General features: G+C 48.7%; 1 protein-coding gene across 3 annotated transcripts; it reads right to left on the reverse strand.

The window, feature by feature from the left end:
* Window positions 1-460: 460 nt before the first annotated feature.
* On the reverse strand, window positions 461-19759 carry CLTA (clathrin light chain A). 3 transcript variants are annotated; one of them, XM_080939974.1, is made up of 6 exons: window positions 19434-19759; window positions 14018-14055; window positions 13134-13251; window positions 7316-7427; window positions 1832-1867; window positions 461-893 (listed from the first exon to the last, which is right to left on the reverse strand). In XM_080939974.1, exons 1-6 carry the CDS (start codon window positions 19642-19644, stop codon window positions 722-724), a joined length of 687 nt encoding a protein of 228 aa, XP_080796100.1. In that variant the 5' UTR covers window positions 19645-19759; the 3' UTR covers window positions 461-721. The 3 variants fall into 3 exon arrangements, with proteins under 3 accessions (XP_080796100.1, XP_080796099.1, XP_080796101.1); XM_080939973.1 differs by lacking the exon at window positions 1832-1867 and adding an exon at window positions 2990-3043; XM_080939975.1 differs by lacking the exon at window positions 1832-1867.
* Window positions 19760-21261: the final 1502 nt, after the last annotated feature.

Below are 21261 nucleotides of genomic sequence, written 5' to 3' on the forward strand. Positions count from 1 at the left end.
GTCCCACCCCTTATGATCTAGCTTTGGAATTCACAGCCATTGCTTCTGTCCTCTGGTTTATTTCATCTGTATTATCAAAATTTAAAGCTGTCATGTAGCAAAGCAAAGCCCAGACAATGGTGTGTAACCAAGGGCTATGCTGTAGGGCCATGAGCTCAGGGGAGAGGAGTAGGGCATCAAGGAGGGGCTTTAAACTGGTTCTTCTGTTAGACCAATTTGGAAAGGAAACAGGGCGGTTTAAGGGCTGTGATAGCTTGCTTACCTAGCACACCCGACCCCAGGTACGCTCTCTAGTACCCCCCAACCCAAACACCAGAAATTTGGAGCTACTAGAGTTTAAAAAGGGCTGTGCCTTCTTAGCCCCAGAAATAACTGAGGACCACTCACCCCTTTAAAACCTCCCCAAGCTGCAGCACCATTTTGAGATCAATTAAAGATGCTTCATGTATATATTGTTTGAAACAGAAATTTATTCTCAGAATAATGCACAAAAGCACAGGTTGAGGCTACTGTTGGGAGCTTCCCTCCCTTCTTCTTCCTCTCTCTTCTCTGAATGCCAGGGAGAACACAGTTGAAGGAAACATGCAATCACAAACAATGATCAACTCTAAAGACAAAATGTTTGGTCCAAAAGAACTCAACATAATTAATCCAATTACGTGAACAGCTTCACTGAGTAGGATTAAGATATTGTAGACGTAGTGTTTCCACAGGTGGCTCTTCAATGCACCAGGGGGGCCTGCTTCAGGGAGATGAGGACTGAGCGCATGCGAGACACATCTTTGGCCTGTTTGCTGGACTTGGGGTTAAAGTCACACAGGCGAGCCACCCGCTCCCACTCAGTGCCTGGGGACGACTCATCAATGTCGTTTACAAAGGCTTCTTCTGCTGCCCTGGAAGCAATAACAGGATATGTTGGTCTAATGTAAAAAACCCTCTGAACTATCTGTTGGCTGCCTTGCTATAACTTGTTACAGAGTAAGTGACTTTTGACTCAGTGGCATTCTGGTTTTCCAGAGTATCAGCCCCTAGAGCTCAGGTCAGAAGCGAGGGCAGATATGTGGCCAGCTCTCCTAGATACAGGTACCCAGGCTGCTGTGTGAAATGGCGGAGTACAGGTTTGGTTCAGGGCTCGGTCTGTCTCTATGGCTGGCTTTGCTCATTAGAGCATGAAAAACCAAGTCCTTGGCCAACTACAAACTGCTTTTCTGAATAAGAGAAAGCAGCAGGTCGATCAAGGGCTTGCCAAGTAGCTCGTGCTGGGCTATACTGAGGTTCGAGGGATTAAGAGTTCTAAAAAGCCCTTGAGTCACTGCATAATGGCTGAAACTAACAAGGCTGGAGAGAAACAGGGCAGAGCAAAGGCATTCAAGACCAAGCTCCCATGCTAGCAGGCACTAGAGACTGAAGCCGTTCTGGAGGGGTTAGGACATTCACCAGCTCAGCCAACAGTCTGCCATTTTCTCTCCAGCCAGGCATCTGGTGCCACTCAGGGAAGACCCTGGAAGGAGAGCCAACGTGAGCTGCTTCTTGGCAGGATGCCACTCCAACATTCTTTCACATTAGGACCAGCCCGCCCCCAGTGGGAACTAACTGGCTGGAGCAACAGCCCAGAGGACGGTGGGAGAAGTGGGAGAAAGACACAATGTACGTCAGCTACTCCAACAAGCATCACGGGCAAAGCAAAAGCAATGGACATGACCGGCTGTGGGGACAGAGGGTGGCACTCTCACAGGGATGGCCGTGGCAAACACTGCTGAAGCCCAGAGCCACTACAACACTGCGACTTCATGGCACACACAGTTAGGGCAGTGAGAAAGGGTTACTTAACTGTTCTAGGCTGTAGCAAGGATGGTTTATGTTTGTGCTTAAAGGTGAAGAGAAGAAAAGAAACAAGGAGAAACTTTAGGTCAGATATGGAAAATGAGAATGGCTCAATGCAGATGGTCAGTAAGCTAGACATGCCCTGGCCGGTCTTTCTAGGCCTGGGAGCGTGCAGCTGCCTTTGCCGGGCCACCCTGCAGTCCAGCAAACCCAGACTCAACTTTTCCAGTCTCCATCTCTACTCCAGAGGACGTGTAACAGTCAAAGTGAACACCGCCTGTAAGTCCAGCATTTCACAAGTCTCGGTGCAAACTCACCAGGGACCCAGGAAACCCAGTTCTGCCGTCTAGTGAGGTGGACATTTCAGGCTCGGAGGCCCCAAGAGACTGTCTGCCACCTTGCCCGAGCAGTTGTCATTTTTCTCCCTACTTCTATCATTAAAAGGGAAACGGGACTATTTCCAAGTCCTCAGCAATACAGTTTTCATTAACAAGGATCTCTATTAAAAACAGAAAAGCTTTTCCAGAGAAGACAGTGTTCCGGGGGAGGAGCCTCAAGTTTACTGGACAGTTTTGACTACCTTGACTTCACAGCTGGGGGCCTGGGCTGGGGGAAGGGGACAGGGCACCAGAAGCTGGCCACTAAAACAGCAATTTCTGAAATCTAAGACCAGAGGAAAAGGTGACAGATGCCCACCCTGCCTGAGTAAGTGACACTTCACATTCTTTAAGGATCAGGAATTGGCAAGTGAGCCCGCCCCCATACTTCCCAGCTCTGGCTCTGGTAATCTATGGTGCTGCTGACCATGGGCCCTAACATCTTAGGTCGTCACCAGCTCCACGGGGAAAACGCTCCTTCCCATCAGGCAGCAGGGCTTGGAAGTTGTCAGCACCAGCGAGTGGTCAGACCCATCTAAGAGTCTAAGAGAGCATGAAGGTTTGCTTCCCTCCAGGGCCTCAGTATGAAAATGTCATCAGGGAGTACGTGGGCTGACAGTCCTACAAGATTAGCAACGGTCACATCTAGCTCATCAGCTCTCAAGCAACCCCACAGAGCCAATGTGAGATATTTTACAAAGCAAAGCAACTTGTGACAAAAAAGTGCATTAACTCTAAACAGAAAAGAAAGAATCAAAACAGGAAAAGGAATTAGTTTTGCAACATACACATAACCAATCACGTCAGCGAAGGGTTGTTTGTAGAAAGCTTCGTCTGCTACCCTAGACAGCAAGAAGTCCAAAAGGCAGGCAAGCAGGCAGGAAAAAAGAGAAAACATTGAGAGGCAGAAACATCCAAAATCCACAGTAGAGGTGTGACAGCACCCAGGGGAGCTGCTCCCAAGGCTCCATCTGACCCCAGGGGGCTTCCGGCGGTGGGCACTCCAGTGCACAGAGGCATCTTGGAAGCTGGCCTTCACGGCTCTCCTCAGGAGAGCACTGCAGCTCCAGCTTTGGGTCTTACCAGCGACAACCTTTAGTAAGCACTTTGTCACGGGCTTCATCCCAGTCCATACACCGCTACCGTTCCCACCCTCCCCAGTCAGCCCCAAGCTTAGTGGAGACTTGGTGGCTCCTGGTGCACATGCTTTATCCACCATCAATTAACATTTGCCAGCTCAGCGTGCCGTGCTGCCTTCTGCCAGCCTCAGGAATTATCGCTGGGTATGATCACTGTTAGGCAAGAGATGGGCGCAGTCCCAAAGATTTAATCCCAAATCTCGGACCTAATCACTGCTTTCCCACACTCTCTTGGTGGAATAAAAACCTCTGGCTGTTGCAAAATGTCTGTCTCAGACATGAGAGAGGCTGGAGGGAAAGCGGTCTGGGGAAACGGAAGCGTCTGGGCTCTGGCCCTGGGGTTCTGTGTCTGCTCAGGAAGCCAGGGCAGTTTCTAAACACTTACATGGCAGTCTGGGCTTTTGACAAAGTGTAGCTTACAATCCTGACGGGGGTCAAACAACAGGACCTGACACACTAGGGCACACACCGAGTAACCTGACACACCAGGGCACACACACACTGAGTAACCTGACACACCAGGGCACACACACTGAACCTGAGACACCAGGGCACACACACTGAGTAACCTGACACACCAGGGCACACACACTGAACCTGACACACCAGGGCACACACACTGAACCTGACACACCAGGGCACACACACTGAACCTGAGACACCAGGGCACACACACTGAGTAACCTGACACACCAGGGCACACACACTGAACCTGACACACCAGGGCACACACACCGAGTAACCTGACATACCAGGGCACACACACTGAACCTGAGACACCAGGGCACACACACTGAGTAACCTGACACACCAGGGCACACACACTGAGTAACCTGACACACCAGGGCACACACACTGAGTAACCTGACACACCAGGGCACACACACACTGAGTAACCTGACACACCAGGGCACACACACTGAGTAACCTGACACACCAGGGCACACACACACTGAGTAACCTGACACACCAGGGCACACACACTGAGTAACCTGACACACCAGGGCACACACACACACTGAGTAACCTGACACACCAGGGCACACACACTGAACCTGAGACACCAGGGCACACACACTGAGTAACCTGGTTAAGTCTCAGCTTGTCCTTTGCTACATTGTTTCAGGATAAAATAAAAACCAGGAAAACTTTGTTTTTCTGAGATAGGATCTCACTTTGTAGCCATGGCCTCCCAAAATTGAGGAAGCAGAGACTGGCTGGAAGGGTTTTTAAAGGACAATCATAATCACTCATTAAGGTCTTAGGAGGGCTGGGCTGGGACTGTGAGTGCCCCCTTCAGGTGGTGCTTCCAACCACGCCCAGGGCCTCACACATGCTACACAATCCGCTAACTCAGCCACACCTCCAGCCGCCTTAGCTTTACTTTCAAAATGCACACATACTGTCCATTCTTTCCTAGTTCTCCACAGAGGTAGCTGTGGAAATTTAAAGCAAGCAAAAGGAGCAGCCTGGCTGCAGCTCAGGGACTCAGCAGGCAAACAGCTGCTGGTGAGTCACTTAAGTGGGAGGCAAGGAAGGGCAGGCAGCTGGCCCACCCTGATCCCTTTAGTTTACAGAAGGCTTAGCCTAATCCATTTAACGCCACAGAGCTCTGACTGGGGGAGAAGAAAGGTTTACTGTCTCCCCTTCAGGGTATCACTTCCCAACAAAGGCCCTTGTGAGGCTCTGCCCCTTCGAAACTAGCCAAGAATAAAGCACGTCAGTGACAAGCAATGCCTCTGAAGGACAAAACTACACCCAGCAGACACAGGAACCCCACCTGCCTGCTCTTCCCCCAGGATAAGGCAGACCTGGAATCAGCAACTGTCGGGGTGCTCAGGAAAACCTGGGAAGGGGGGAGAGGAATGTCTGACCGAGGGCCTAAAATAACCCTTCGGAACTTCATTCTAGAAATAGCTCTGCAGTGGGCCTGGGAAAAGAAGTCCACTGCTACTAAGAATGATGGATTTTATTTCAAATGGTTTCAGGCCTTGGTTAGGGCTGAAAGTCCTAACACAAGAGACTGCTAACAAGGGGGATGTTCTCTGCTGGCTTGGGAAGGGAGATGTTGCTCTGGTGCGGTGACAGCTCGACCTGATCTGGGGGTCATCGATGTGGCTTGGCACTGACAGCACAACCATCTACACCACCCACCTCGCTTCTGCTGACTCCTCTACACCCCGCTCAGGAGGGCCTGGCCGCCATGTGCTCCCAATGTCTTAGTGAGGAGTTTTGTTTAAGCACGGTCTGTATGCCCCAGGTTAGCCCCAGGTTAGCCTCACTGCCGTCTCAGCCGGCAGAGCATCCGACTACAGCAATGTGGTGCCACAAATGGCGTGAAGAAACCCCACCCTTCCCTCGCTCGTTTTGAGGATTTAATTCCTGGCCCCTCCAATGATTTATAAATCCTAACCACCATCCTCTGAAGGAATCACAGGAGGATCTGAGTCTGACACCAGCCACCAGGATTACATAGAAAGACTTGTCTCACAAAAAAACACCAAACCAAGAAACCCCCACAAACAACCCCCCCCCCCGAAAAACAAAAACAAATCCACCCCCAAAACATAAAAAACCAAAACTACAGGACGAAAGAGTAAAAAGAGTATCTTCTGCCCTAGGATCATGGGGACGGTGGCTGGCATACCCTGCGTTTATACACCAGCCTGTGAGCAGACTCACAAGGCCGTTAAGTTGGTTTCTGACAGCAATGTTAACACTCCATGAGAAAGCCCTTCTCTGAAGCTAGGGAGGACCAATCAGCTGGACCTTGTCCTAGTAAACAAGTACCGTGTTCAGACCACACCCTAAGTTCCTACAGTAGACACAGGGCACTCCTCTAAATAGAGAGTAAGCCTGTTCCAATGCCTTCATTACTAAGTTTGAAAACCTATGTGTCAAGTTGCTGAAGCCGTGGGGACCTGGTCAGGCGTGAGTGGACGGACCTCGGGCGCCTTTGCATCCTGCCTGTCATCGTGAGGTGGGAAGAGCCAAGCTCTGGGCAGCTGACGGCACCTGAGCGGACTACACAGTACCTCCCGCCTTTCTCACACGGAACCTGAAAGGCACTGTCTTAGAGTTCAGCCCTAGAGAAATGACCAGGGGCAGAGGCCTGGGCTGGGCACCAAAGAACAGTGCCAAAGGTGATCAAGAGACACAGAAGCTTTAAAGGACATCGTGGAAGAGCCCACTATCCTGTCACAGGTGTTTCTCAATGGCACCAGCAGGCTGCTCTAGGGGTCAGCTACATTTTCTGACAGACTTCCACAGATAATAACCTAAGGCCCCGTCTTCCCTGGGCTTTGTTTCTGTGTTTTAACAGTGAAATGAGTGGCGTGCCTCTGCCTGGTGAGAGTTGGCTCTGAAGCCAGCAGAAAGCTCACCTACAGGCAGAGCTGCAGCCGAGAAATAAGGACCAAGAAACAAGTGTATAGCACAGCTACTGTTTGTAATGATGGGAAATGAGTGTTTCCTCTCCACAGTATTAACTTTCACTGTGTGTGTGATGTGTGTGTGTGTGCATGTGTGATGTGTGTGTTTTAAGCATTTTGAGAAAACCAATTTAAATTTACTCAAAGCTTCTTAAGCCCAGGCAGCAGTTGGACCATCCTGAGCTACCTAATCACAGAGCACATCCAGGCTAAGAGTGTCAGAAAGCCTCTTTAGGAGGGCAGGGTTACACTTAGGGATCTGTATAGGTTAGTCTGTAATTGTCTCAAAAGTAATGAGACTCTTTCACCTCAAGGCTCTCCAGGGCCTACCTTTCCCAGATCACACCATTACAGCCGATGAAACCAAACCCAGTTTAAGAGCCAAACTCAATCCAAGTTTGAGACCCAGGAAACTTGTGGCCTCTGTTTCTTCTAGATCTCCAAGGCCTTTCTAAGAAAGTGGGCACAGCCAAGAGCGTGGACTGCGCCCTAGAAAATGGACCCGCTGAGTCTCCGAGGGCAGGCCGTGCCCAGCGCCACCTACCTGTTGTTTGCCTTTGTCTTCTGCAGCTGCTCGTCCTGTCGCGCGTACCACTCCTCCAGCTCCTTCACCGCCTTCTCCTTCCACTCTGCTTCCTGCTTCCGAGAGTTGGCGTCTTTTAGGAGAGAAAGAATACAAGTTGGTGTCATGTGTTAGCACGCGGGTGTGAGCATACTTATGCTGGGGGGAAATACTGCTCATCAGTGAAGAGCCTGACCACTCTTTCCAAGGACCAGGGTTCCGTTCCAGTTCCAGGAGATCCAATACTCTCTCTTCTGGCCTCTACAGGTACTTCACACACGTGGTGCACAGGCCTAGATACAACTTTTTTATGAGCCAGTATTTCATGTAGCCCAGGATGACCTTAAACCTAAGACACCGGTGGAAACCTTGAACTTGTGCCTCCTGCTTCTCCTTCCGAACACTCCTCTACAGAAACGTCTGCTATGCCCAGTTCAGACGTCAGCACTGTGTGCATGCCAGGCAAGCACTCTCCCAACTAGCTGAACAGATTCTTCTAACTCCTAGAACTGCACAGTCCACACCCCTAATGTAACCATTATATTTTTAGACAGCACAACGTTACTCTCCTCATAAATACGGCAAACACTTGTGTGAGGCAGGAAACTAATAGTGGGATTTGCAGAGGCAGAATGACTCACAATCAGAGAATGGCAGGACACAGAGCAGCCAACAGCTACTCCAGCTTGGATGGCAGCTTGTATCAGAGCTAAGTGAAAGAAAACAGGGATGGAGGAACTGCTGACCACGGACACAGGCTCACCATCCAACAATCACCGAGAGGCTCAGGACAGTAGGTTCAGAATTCACATAGGTAGGTTTGCTAGCCTGGGTTCTCAAACATCTTCTCCTTTGGAAGCTCTTTTTTGGTGTGTGTACACACACTCACACACAACTGGGCACACATGCACGAGAACCTGTGAGATGGAGTGACAGACAGCTGTGAGCTGCCGCATGGGTGCTATGAATTGAACGGGGTCCTCTGCAAGAGCAGCCAGTGCTTACGCCACGGGCCATCTTTCCAACTCCACTGTGAAGTCGTAAAATTAAATGTAGTGTTGCACGCTTGGCTGAAGACCACCAGTCACAAAGGCAGGGAAGCATGATCATCGCTAGTGGCACACGTGAGGCACTGTAACAGTCAAACACGTTCTTGGGGACATCCTCTTTGGCACAAGTTTTACATGTAGCTCAACCTTTACAATACTCCGAAAAAGACAAATTTTGTTCATCTTCAGTAGTGAGGGAGGAAAAAAAAACCAGAAACTCAACAAGTGGAGTAAACTTGCCATGGACCAGGGAGGAGCAAACACCTAGTCTTTCTCAAGCTCACACAACTCACTGCAGTAGGCAGGACTGGAAATGACACATGACTACTATGTAACCATCACGGCTACCAGTAACCAGGAGTTCTCCAAGTGCAGAGTTAGAGCCCAACCTGTAATCAGCATCTTGGAGAAGGGAGTGAAAGCAGGGTGGCATCAAGTAAGGACAGTCTGAAGAAGCAGAGCAGTCCTGGGCATCTGCCCTTTTCGAGACACGCCCAGCATCCTGTGCCAGCCCGTGGGAGTCATCTCCATGTGTCCTGCTTTATCGACTCTCCATGTTGTCGTTTAACTCACCAGAAGATGCCTGGCATTCGCATGAGACCCGTCTAAAGCCTCTGACATGCTGCAGAGGACTTCTGATGGCCTGCCCATGGCACACAGGACAGAGGACAGACTACACCGCCATCAGACTCTGGAAGCTGAGAGACATGTGACCATCAAGGACAAAGGGGAGTTACTTCCAATCACAGCCCTTTTGTGTCTGAGATGGCTCCGGGGTAGAAGCACTTTGCCAAGCAAGCAAATGACCTGAGTCCAATCCTGCGTCCCACAGAACCTTGAAATGTTTAAAATTTTAAGTGTTTTTTGATCGGACTATATTCTTTCTACGTATTCTAGCAGTCATTAAAATTATTTTTGGTAGGGTTAGACAGAACAGCGCACACCTTTAGTCCCAGCACCTGGAGGCAGAGGCAGATGGTTCTCTGTAATCTGAGGCCAGTCTGATCTAAGTATCAGTGTCAGGACAGCCAGAGAAACAAGAGACACATAATAGAGAGGCTGTGTCTGAAAAGTCTTTTTTTTTTCAGTTTCATGAGGTGGCCCAAAATGGACGGTAACCTTCTGTACAGCTCAGACAGGCCTCGAACTTGGCTGTCTCTCAACTGCTAGGATTAGAGGCAGGTGTCACCGCGGCCAGCATACATAGTTTTCATTAAATGTTAGGATTAAAATATGGACATGTTTCTAAAATGGATTAGTCTAACGGAAGTAAGATGGGCAATCATCTCTAACAGAATGTATTCAGTATAAAAACAGGATGCTTTCTTCTGGCCTTTACAGATTTAGGATGTGCTACTAAAAGTAATTCAGAATCTTGCTGTTCAGCCTGATGGGACACAGATCTAAACACAGGAGTTGGAGCAGAAAGGAAGGAGCCTCCTTCAGAGCAAGACACACTGACAGGAGCCCTCCTCCAGCCACCCTCACTGCTCCTCTCAGGAATGACATTTGAGAGCAGGGCCACCAACTCTGCTGCACTGCACTGACCCTCGACTTATTTTAATAATGTATTTAACTCTATTTTATGTGCATTGGTGTGAGACCGTCAGGTCCTTTGGCACTGGAATTACAGACAGCTGTGAGCTGCCATGTAGGTGCTAGGATTCGAACCTGGATCCTTTGGAAGAGCAGACGATGCTCTTAACCACTGAGCCATCTCTCCAGCCCCCGACCCTCGACTTTAACATCCGCTCTTTCTCAGTTCTTGTAGGACAAAAAGGGTAAAACTGCAGAGACCCCTAACTGCCAACAATCTGTAATACAAGACCAAATGTTCGACTTTCCCTGAAGTAGCCACCTTGAGTTGGGACTGGGGATGCATATGTAATCTCAGCTCAAAAGGCTCCTAAGTTTAAAGCCAGTTTGGTATACACAACAAATCTCAGGTCAAACAGGACTACACTATGAGACTTTGTGGCGAAGCTGGGTGAAGGCTCCTTAGTTAAGAAAATTCTTCAAAAAATTGTTCAAAACACAAACTTGATAATTAAAGAAATTTCCTACCACCAAAATGTACTCTTTCTGTGAAGACAAACTCTGCGTCCAAGCCCTCACTAAAGACAAAAGCAAGCAAAAAAACCACAGCTGCTAAGGCCCGACGGCCTATTTGCAACACCTTAAACTGCACTCGCCAATATAGTAGCTTCCAGCCACACAAGGCCTCTGGAATGTAAGCTGACTAAAAATGAACAAAGCATAAAACTGAGCTTCTGAATTCCTGTTACAAGCACTTGAGCAGGGGCTTGTGTTACCACAGCCAGCACTAACATTACAAACAGGACAACTGGCCAAAGGTGAACATACCAAGTATTTCCACTGAGGAAAAGTTTGCTGCTGCTATTCAGGGTCACTGTTTTGGAAGCTTTGAAACTAGGGATAAAAGATCTGCTGAGCTGGAGAGATGGCTCAGTGGTTAGAGCACTGACTGCTCTCCCAGAGGTCCCGAGTTCAAATCCCGGCAACCACATGGCGGCTCACAACCATTCGTATTAAGATCTGGTGACTTCTTCTGGTGTGTCTGAAGACAGCTACGGTGTACTTACATATACTGGTTAGGTTACTTGGTTAGGTCTTTTCCTATGTCTAAGAGTCAGTTACCCCGTCTGAAAACTAAGGCCAGTGTCAGAGGAATAACTACTGGCATAGGTACATGAAGACTTCTTAGACGTCACATTTCTAGGAGTTATAGAATAAAACAGACAGGAAGTCATGTCTGTATGTTAGAGCTGATCAGCCAGAACAAAAGGCGCATGTGCACATGCCTCTATAAACCACACATGAGGACCAGAGAGACGCCTAGCACTTAAGAGCATTTGTTGCTCTAACAGAGGATCCAGGTTAGGTTCCAGCACCCGCACGGTGGCTCTCAATCATCTATCTGGGTTCCCAGGGACCTCAAACCCTCTTAGCCTCTGAAGGCACCAGGCACCACTGGTGTACACACACACACACACACACACACACACACACACGCACTCTAACTAAATGAAAGTCATTAAGAACTGGCCATGATAGTGCACATGCTTAATCTCAGCACTCGATAGGCCCAGAGAGGCAGGCAGAACTCTGAGTTCAGGCTAACCCGGTCTACACAGCGATCCCAGGGACAACCAGGACTACAAAGAGAGACTCAATATAAATAAATCAATAACCCGCCAGTGTTCCTTTTCCTACTGTTAGCCTGAAATCTTAACAAGTACCTGATGAAAGCAAGCACCACCGATCAGCTCCTCACACCGTCTCAGCACTGCGCACCACCAGGCTTCCCTGATCGTGAAGAACTGAGCCAAAGGTGGGCGTGGCCTGCAGGCTGGACAGCCGTGTACACAAATGTACTTAGAAAGCAATGTGGCTGGTGGGAGTGGATGTGGGCCCGGTAGCAGAGCAGACTAACGCAGACTTGTTTTTACCACACCTCTTAGCTGTGTGCTTCAAATAACCTGCTTCTAGTCCTAATAACTTTACTCATAAAAATACAAAAGGGAGCCAGAGAGATGGCTCAGCAGTTAAGAGCACTGGACGCTCTTCCAGAGGACCTGGGTTCAGTTCTCAACACCCACATGGCAGCTGACAACTGTTTAACTCCTGTTCCAGGGCATCCAACACCCGCACTAAGACATACATGCAGTCAAAACCACCAACATAAAATAAAAATAAATATTTTTTTAATGCAAAAGATCCTTCACCTTACGGAGATAGTAAGGAAAGAAAAAAGTCCATGTTTCCTGTTATGACTTGAATATGACAGAGCCCCTAAAAGACTCCTGAAGAATCGGAAGTTAGAGCACTTGTTGATTTGTAGAGGAACAGCACCCACATAATGGGTCACAACCACCCGTAACTCCAGGTGCAGGCGACCCAACACCCCTCCTGACCTCTGACCTCTGCAGGTACCAGACACATGTACACAGACATACATGCTGCCAAAACATTTATACACATAAATTCAATTATGAACCTTAAAAAAAAGGCTCAGGGTGCTATTTGTTGGGAAGTGGCTGGACTATAAGAGATCCAACCTAAATGACGGACTGGGAACCGAATGGACCACTGGAAAATGTGGTGACAGGGAAAGAAAAGCCTAGGTGACGTGGTGGCTGCTATGAGGTGAATAGATGTCCTTTGTCTGTTCTCCCAGGATGCTTCTCTCTTGCTAGACCTAAAAGTCACAGAGCCAGCAGCCCATTTCTGAGACTGAGCCAAATGAAACCTTCTTCCTTAAGCTGGCTCTTTCCGTGTTCCCACTGCAACAAGGAAGTTCCTAACACAAGATTCACCTTTCAAACCATAAGTGAACCGCCATGTTGCTCCCATCAACGGTACGTCAAGTTCCCATACACTTGAGCTCTAGGTCAGTTACACCGACATCGCCCTGGATGGTGACGGTGACAGATGGGAGCCAGGCACCCGCAGACAGGAAGGGCAAGCAAGGTGCCATCCTGAACTGAGCCTTTCACTTCAGATCCAGGGTCTTCCTGGAGAAGACGCCTCCCCATACACCAAGTTCTTCACGCGACAGCCTCCAATGAAGCACAGCCTTGTCAGTGGCCTTGTGACCTTTAGGCTGAAAATACAACTTCCTCAAGACTGAACAGACACTGCGGCTGGTGCAAGCTTAAAGGGGAGGAGTCCAGTCCACATCAACGATGCTACTGAAAACAGACACCCGAAAGCAGGACAGGGCTCCTTACCGAGGGCTTCCAGGCGCTCCGTCTGCTCTTCTCTCCACTTACGGATGCTCTCAGGCTCTGACTGCAATCGATCCACTTCTGAGATGGCTGCGTAACTGTCTGTTGGGCCATTGCTCTCCTGAACACAAAACAATTATAGACCGTCAGTACCCCAAGCCTGTCTGAAACGTTCTTCACTGGAGTAGGATGTCAGGTCACACAGCGAGGCTGGCTGGTGTAAGATGTTAAAGATCGCTTAAAGCAACAAGAGAGCCACGAGCCACCAGGGCTCCCTGCACCGCCGCAGTACTACCTGGGCTGCACTCGGGAAGGAGGCAGACTAGCTGTTATCTGTTAAAAAGTGGGGCACGGGTGGGTGACAGGGAAGTTGAGGCTGGATGGGAAAGGGACATATTAGGACACTGTGATCAGTTTCTCTCCTCACTTGACAGAGACTATGTGCTACCTTCAAAGTGACAGAGCTAAGCACATAGCAAAGCCAAGCCTAGAGCCTAAGATGTCCGATGGCATTCTCCTATGCAGGAAACAGTCACCGAATACCATCTAACCAAACGGTACATCTTAAAGAATTCAGAAGAAAAAGTAGAGCAACTAGAGTCAAACCAGGGCAGTGTCAAAAAGTGTGTGTGACTGTGGGTCAGAGGGCAGGGACTCGAGAGCCAACAACATGCTGACAACCACACATAACTGCGAACTGATTAGTTACACCGTGCGGCCAGCCGGGGACATGCCAGCTCAGCCTCACTACACTAACAGAGAGAATGACTTAGTTCTGGGACAGCCAGGACTCCACTGTGACCAGTGACATTCACAGTGCTAGATGTGGCAGGTGGCACACAGTATGTAAACCGAGGCCACTGTCATCCCAGTGAGGAGCGCTGTACCTGGTAGTGCTCACCGTTCATAACTCCATCAACGGCATCTGCAAGACACAAGAGTTCAGCCCGTCAATCAGGGAAACGTCAATGCTGGGCCAAAGGGTTAAGGATTCTATAGAATGCACGGTGCGCTGTACCCACCACGGCCACTACCGTATGGTACTCAAAGCTACGAGCCAGACACAGCCTGAAAGACGTGATGGATGGCAGAGCTGGAGCCCAGCTCAGTGGCCAAGACAGCCCGGCCTGCTGCCTCAGTGAGGCCCTGGGGACAAAACACTTCGGTGGGGTAAGGAAGCCGGAAAGATGGCTCAGTGGTAAAGAGCACTAGAGGCCTTCTGAGGACCCAGGTTTGATTCCCAGCACCCACAGGGCAGCTTGGAACCACCTGTAACTCCAGTTCCACGAGCTCCAATGCTCTCCTTCTCCCTCCATGGCTATCATGGAGTGGTGCAGAAACACGTATTCAGACAAAACACTCACATAAAGAATGTTTCCTTAAAAATTGCCAATCTGTGACCCAAACAGTAGAACAGGACTCCTGCAAGCTTTCCTCTGACCTGCATGCACACACTCGCGCGCACACACACCTGTAGTGCCATCACTCAGAAGCTGAGGAAAGAGGTCAAGGGTTGTGAGGCCAGCCTGGGCAGATCCCAGGTAGGGGGCATACGGCCTAACAATTTTAACAAGGGTTCCTAACAGCCAGTAAGTATTTGGCTGGTGTAGTCAACTACTCCTTCAATAAATTCTTGTACAACTGCTGGGACACAGGGTATGTATTACCAAGAAGGTCCTTATTCACTGTTTTTACTGTCTTCTGATCTCTAAATTTCTTTATTAATGAACCTATTCTATTGCAAGTAGTTTTCCTATTTTGTTCACCTCCCTCCCCAGGCCCCTCTCTTTGTGCACCTATGCAGGCGTGTGGAGCTCAGGGGTTCTTGTTGATTATCTTCTCAACTGTCTTCAACCTGTCCTATGGCCGCCGTGTGTGTGTGTGTGTGTGTGTGTGTGTGTCTGTTTCTCTCTCTCTCTCTCTCTCTCTCTCTCTCTCTCTCTCTCTCTCTCTGTGTGTGTGTGTGTGTGTGTGTGTGTGTGTAATTGACACAGGCTCTCACTGTAGCCCGGGCTGTCTTCAAACATTATGTTGGTGAGAATAGACCTTAAACTTCTAAGACTCTTCCTCCACCTCCCAAGTGCTGGGAATACAGGCCCACACCGCCATAAGTCAGTTTATAGGGTACTGATGGAGCCCAGGGCTTCGTGCACACTAAGCAAGCACTCCACTAACAGTTACATCCCAATGTCCCCTTTTGTTTTTTAGTTTGGCTTATGACATTTAATACTGAGAACTACAATTTAATTTGTCTGCAAATGTCACCAACTCTTTGTGGCTTCTGCACGGGCTGTCACACAATAATATTTTTCTTCTGGTACTTAAAAATAATGCATTACACTTTATTTACTTAGGCCTCAGGTTTGACAGCAGGAGCCTTTCACCCACAGAGCCACCTCGATGGTCCTCATTTCACCTGAGATGTGTTTTTGTGTAAGACAGAAGAGTGACATAGCTCTAAACCCCAGAGCCTCCAGTGGCCAGCCTGGCCAGGCCTACAGTATGGTTAATATATTACAGCTAACAGTTAATATAGTTCAGCTTAGGGCCATTCCCAAAAGAAGACTTTGGCCATTGCTCTGTCTATATAACCAGAGCGATGCACACCCCACGGCAGCCTGTCCTTTAGGTCTGCGGACTCATCCCCACTCTGGCACATGCTCTGAGCTCTTTATTAGATATCATTCTTTTGACACTTTATGCATATGGGTGCTTTGCCTTTATGTGTACGCCACCATGTATCCAATGCCTGCAAAGACAAGAAGAGGTAATCAGATCCCCAGAAACTGGAGTTAAAGCTACCATGTGATGCTAGAAACTGAATCCAGTTCCTCAGAAAGAGCAGCCAGTGATCTTAACCACTGAGACTTGTCTCTAGTCCTCTTCTCTCATTCTTACACCAATCAAATGACCCAAACACAAGAAACAAAGGAAAGTAATCTATGACCCTTGGTTAGGATAGCTACACTAATTCCAATGACTCACAAGAAAACCTTCTCAGGCATCGTAAGAAGTCCAGAAAGAAGCCAGGCCGTAGTGGGGCATACCTTTAATTCCAGCACTTGGGAGGCAGAGGTGGGCAGATCTCTGTGAGTTCTAGGCCAGCCTGGTCTACAGAGTGAGTTCCAGTATAGCCAGAAACCCTCTCCAAAAAAAAAAAAAAAGAGGGGCTGGAGAGATGGCTCAGTGGTTAAGAACACTGGCTGTTCTTCCGGAGGCCTTGAGTTCAATTCCCTGCAACTACAACCACATGGTGGCTCACAGCCATCTGTAATGGGATTCCCAATGCCCTCTTCTGGGGGTGTGTCTGAAAACAGCAACACTGTACTAACATATAAACTAAAAAAAAAAAAAAAAAAAAAAAAAAGAAAGAAAGAAAGAAAGAAAGAAAGAAAGGCCACATCAGGCACAATAGCACACACTTTAGTCCCAGAACTTTAGAGAACCTAAGTTCCACGACAGTCCAGGCTACAAGGACAGACAGACCTTGCCTCACCCCCCCACCAAAAGAAAAAGAACTAAGGACCAGAGTACAGTTTCCACAGAGCAAAACAACTTTAACCTTACATTTATGTCAGCACATGAAGTCAGGCAGACCTAGACCACATCCCATCTGAAATACCTCAGCTTAGCAGGAAGATGGTGCACGGATCCAGAGGTAGTGAAGGGTATTTAGATTCCATAAATGCACAGCATACTTAAATATCACGTGTAACACTCTAATTTCTCTCTTCCACTTCTATCAACAATACTAATCTCCCTCCAGAAAACACCCTTAATCCATCTCTCGGCTCATCAGAAGCGCAGTGCCTGCTGGCCAAGCTCCGTGGTTCCTCAAGGCTCCTCAGTACCTTCTACATTTCCCTCCTGCCGGGTCCCACTAAGGGATTTTTTTCAATACCTGGACTTGCCCCGCCTCCCTCCTCATTGCCCCCAGCCACTTCACCTGTTGGATACCTCCTATCCTAAAAGTATGTCTTGGCCCAGCCTTCATGTTTAACCTGTGAGCATCTCCCACAGGAACTTCCCCGAAGAGGGAGCAAGTTTCTGTCTTTTTCCCATGTCCCTCTGGAAAGTGCATGAAGCAGGGCCCTCACCTACACTTTCAATTTACACGGTACACCTCAGAGCCCCCAAGCCTTGTAACGCCTCTTCCTACTTCCAGGAAAATAGTAGCTAAAGTTCACTGACTGCTTACTACACACCAGTAATTAATGCAATTCTAAAACACCATGTGGTATACATTATGTCCCTTATGACAGAGAAGAAAACAGACTAGGCAGTGATGGTAGTAACATAAATTGCCTAAATTTACCCTCAAGCAGCATAGGATAGCCCAAATCCCAACCACTACTGTGTTGCGTATGAAAGTTCTCTAATCCTAAAAGGAAGTGCTGAGATTACACTATTACCATCCTTAACGCGCTGCCAGGATCTGGCATTAAGTCATTAAATGCTTAGTTCATAAAAACGTCTTTCCCAGGAACTAAGTCAGCAATCATCCCTTTCCTTCCCTTTGCTGAAAAAAAGGCACAACTGTGCAGCTCTGGTCTCTCCATTTTAGCTTCCCAAACCGCCTGCCCCCAAGAGCTGTGTGCTCTGTTCAGGGTTCTTTCTGCCCACTTATCTGTCAAACACATGAGCACCTACTAGAGACCAGACACCTAAGTGGTCTGAACGCGACACTGACTACAGCGTCTGCTCTTCTATGGGTGCTACTTCTCCCAATTCTTGCCTTTTCAAAACACCCACAAAGCCTTTCTTCCATCCAGGCACACCCTGCTAAAACATCTGCAACAGGAGGGAGGAGAGTCAAGGCGCAGCTGTTTTTGCTGTTTTCTTAACCAAGTCACGACTCTCTAGGATTCATCTTTCTATTAAGTGAAGGAGAGCTAAAAAGCAAAATTTAGAAGTTCACAGGCAAATGCAAAAGACCACTCAAAGAAAACAGCCTCTGCCACTTAAAATCAACCTCAGCTCTAAGTTATGGCCCAGTTCTGTCCGAGCAGCTTGCTGGAAACTGCAAACCTGGGGTACACTACCTGTTCCCATGAAAGCTCCTGCAGGGGGATGACTTGTCTAGGAGACAGCATCATGTCCTGTTTTGGTTTTGTTTTACAAAGTAGGAGTAAGTCTGTCCCAAAATACTCTTCTTGCTTAGAATGATCATCTGCGACCTCTGCCCTCAAATACACGAAAAGCATCCCTCTGGTGCATAAAGGCCTAGGCCTGCACCATGACTGTCTGGGTGTTGTCTGCTCTCATGGTTATCTATCTGCCTCACAGTTGCAGAGTTTAGAGTGTAGATATTCCTAATCGCCCACAAACTGCCATTTTCATTTTTAAGTTGCAGTTTTGGATGGAGGATTCCCCCTATTTTACTCAAGCACGTGGTGAACCTCTGGCACCAATGTCCCAAATACCTAAGTACATGCTCCCCAACGATCCCCCACCCCCCAGTAAAAATGGGAAGCCACTGTCTCCGTCTCTCTTTTCTAGATAATTTCCTACTTCCTTTAGGACAGAATGGTCCTGTTCCACTCAATATTCCCTCCCATACCACAATCCTAAGCATCACACAAGGAAGCCACCCAAAGGCCAAACTGTTATCCCAACCCTTCTCTTTTGCTTGGGCTTTGCTGTGAAACGGCCCACACTGCACTCCACATTCATCTTTTTTTCCCCCCTCTTTGATTGGTCCGGACTCTCCCTGGCTTTTCCTGAAGCAATAATTCCTTCCGAAGCTGTTTCCAAAGAAAAGCGCCAGGAGTCCTACTTTCAACAAGGTCTGCAATGTATGTAATCTAACACCTATCCTTCTGGGCTAGATTCTTTCTCCGCGCCCAGCCCACCTTCTATGAACTCCTCATCTTCCTCCCCACAGTACAACATTTTATCTATCCTAACTGCTGATCTACGTTGACATTTTTGTTTGCGCGTGTGCCCAAAGTTTATATTATTCTTACTTTTTCCTAATAAGCAGTTATTTCCGAGTGGGCTCAGACACGTCTGTAACTCTGGCCAAACTGCGCCAATGCGGCAGCTTCCGAGACCGGGCTTCATGCACAGCAAGAGCTTGGTGAAAAGTTGGACAGACATTGCATCTGTGCCCCCCTCCGCCCCAGCCCAGCAGCGCTCGGACGCCAGCCGCCTGCAGCAGCAGAGGTCTGTGCAGGGACCCAGACGGGGTCTCACTTCCTCTTTGCGCTCCTAGAGCTTCAGCGAGGAGCCCGAGTCCCGCGGAACAGCACCGACCCGAGCGTGCCCAAAAGTCCTCCCGCCCGCACGCCGCCGCCCTCTCACCGGGACCCCCCGGCGGCTCGCCGTGTGGCTGCGGCCCCGGGGCGCCGCCGTCTAGGATGGCGAAGGCCTCGTCGTTCTCGATGCCCGCAATCTCACTCTCCTGCTGCGCCAAGAAGGCCGCGGCCGGGTCTTCCTCGCCGGCCACCCCGTTCCCTAGCGCGGGGCCACCGGGCGCACCGGCGGGAGCGCCGAATGGATCCAATTCAGCCATGACGGCCCAACTCAACCGCAGCGACCCCGAAACCAACCGACCGATCCGCCGACACCCCGCCCAGCAGCGGACACTGCGCTGGCGGATACAACCGGAGGACGAGCGAGAGGAGGGAGAAGGTGGAAGCGGAAGCCCTGCTTCTATATCCGGTTGGGTTGGTGAGCCACAAAAAGGACAGCCAATCAGAAGACGGGAGCTGCCCCATCAGCTGGCAAAGGGGCGGAGCCCTGGAGACAACTCGTGACTTGGAGCGGAGGGAGGAGCCAGCGGAAGTGCCACCTTACCGAAAGCTGAGACCAGGAACAACCTTTACTGGGGTTCGAGGGCTTTGTGGGTATCAGATGTGAGAGCTCTTCCCGACTACTCAACCCTTGGTGTTTCTGAGCCTCACTTCCTTGCTTGGAAAGCTGGTAGAAGAATCTTGCATTGCCTTCCTCCTGGATTATTGAAAATGTTTATGGGGCCCTAGACCAAGAGAAGCGCGTTTACCATTTAATGTTACTATCCTCAAAAGAAAAAAAGGTCACTTTGCTACTTGAACCTAGGAGTCTGAAGCCAGCCTGGGCATCACATAGAAACCCCCATTAAGCAACCAACCAATTCTTGGGTCATAGATGCCTTCAGAAATAGTAAAGACAGAAAATTTGTGAGTTTTTTTTTTTTTTAATTATAATTACTTAAAATGTGTGTGTAGATCTGAGGCCAACTTGTTGGCAGTCAGTTCTACCATGTGGGTCCCTTGGATGGAACTTGGGTTATCAGGCATGGTGACAACACCTTTATCCAGTATGCCATCTTGCCAATCCTGTGTGTCTTGATACACATAGCTTTGATTTTTTTTTTTTTTTTTTTTTTTTGGCTTTTTGCTTTTTAAGTTGCTACATAAACCACTGCCTTCTTTCGTTTTGCTGAGTGGGGACAGAAGGCTGTATACACTTGCTAGGCAAACTCTACCACCGAATTACATCCGGGCCTTCTAAAACCACCCTAAGCATAGTAGAAAGCCGGCAACATGACTTAGCAGGTAAAAATGTTGTTTGCCTGCCTGCTGACCTGAGTTGGCTACCGTGGCACAATCAAATATGCCACTGCACACATAGACAACACAGTACACACATACACAACAAGTTAAATGTAGAGACAACAATTTATAGAAAAGTTTGGGGAAAGTTAGTGCACATCTCCCATGCATACCCACAGCTTCAGCTCCTGTCTCCAGGATTCTGCCCTAACTTCCTTCAGTGATTGGTGATCAGCAATGTGGAAGTGTAAACTCAATAAACCCTTTCCTCCCCAACTTGCGTTTTAGTTGCAGTGTTTCGTCACAGCAATAGAAACCATCCCAGGACAAACTCTAACAAACAACAAATCAAAACGTGAGTGTGAGGCCAGTGTGGTCTACTTAGCAAAGGCAGATGCCAGGGTAGATGATGTCTGATAAACAGAACCAGGAAATAATGATGTATGATTTCCCTCATTTGTCACTGGGACATTCCTGGGAAACTAGTAGAGACTACCTTGAGAAATCCCAGGAGAAGATGACTGTTAGCTGTTGTGCTAGTTTTACGTCAACTCAACACAACCTAGAGTCATCTGGGGATTGAGAAAATGCTTCTG

Source organism: Micromys minutus (genome assembly GCF_963924665.1).
Source record: "Micromys minutus genome assembly, chromosome: 28".
Classification (NCBI taxonomy): Eukaryota; Metazoa; Chordata; class Mammalia; order Rodentia; family Muridae; genus Micromys; species Micromys minutus.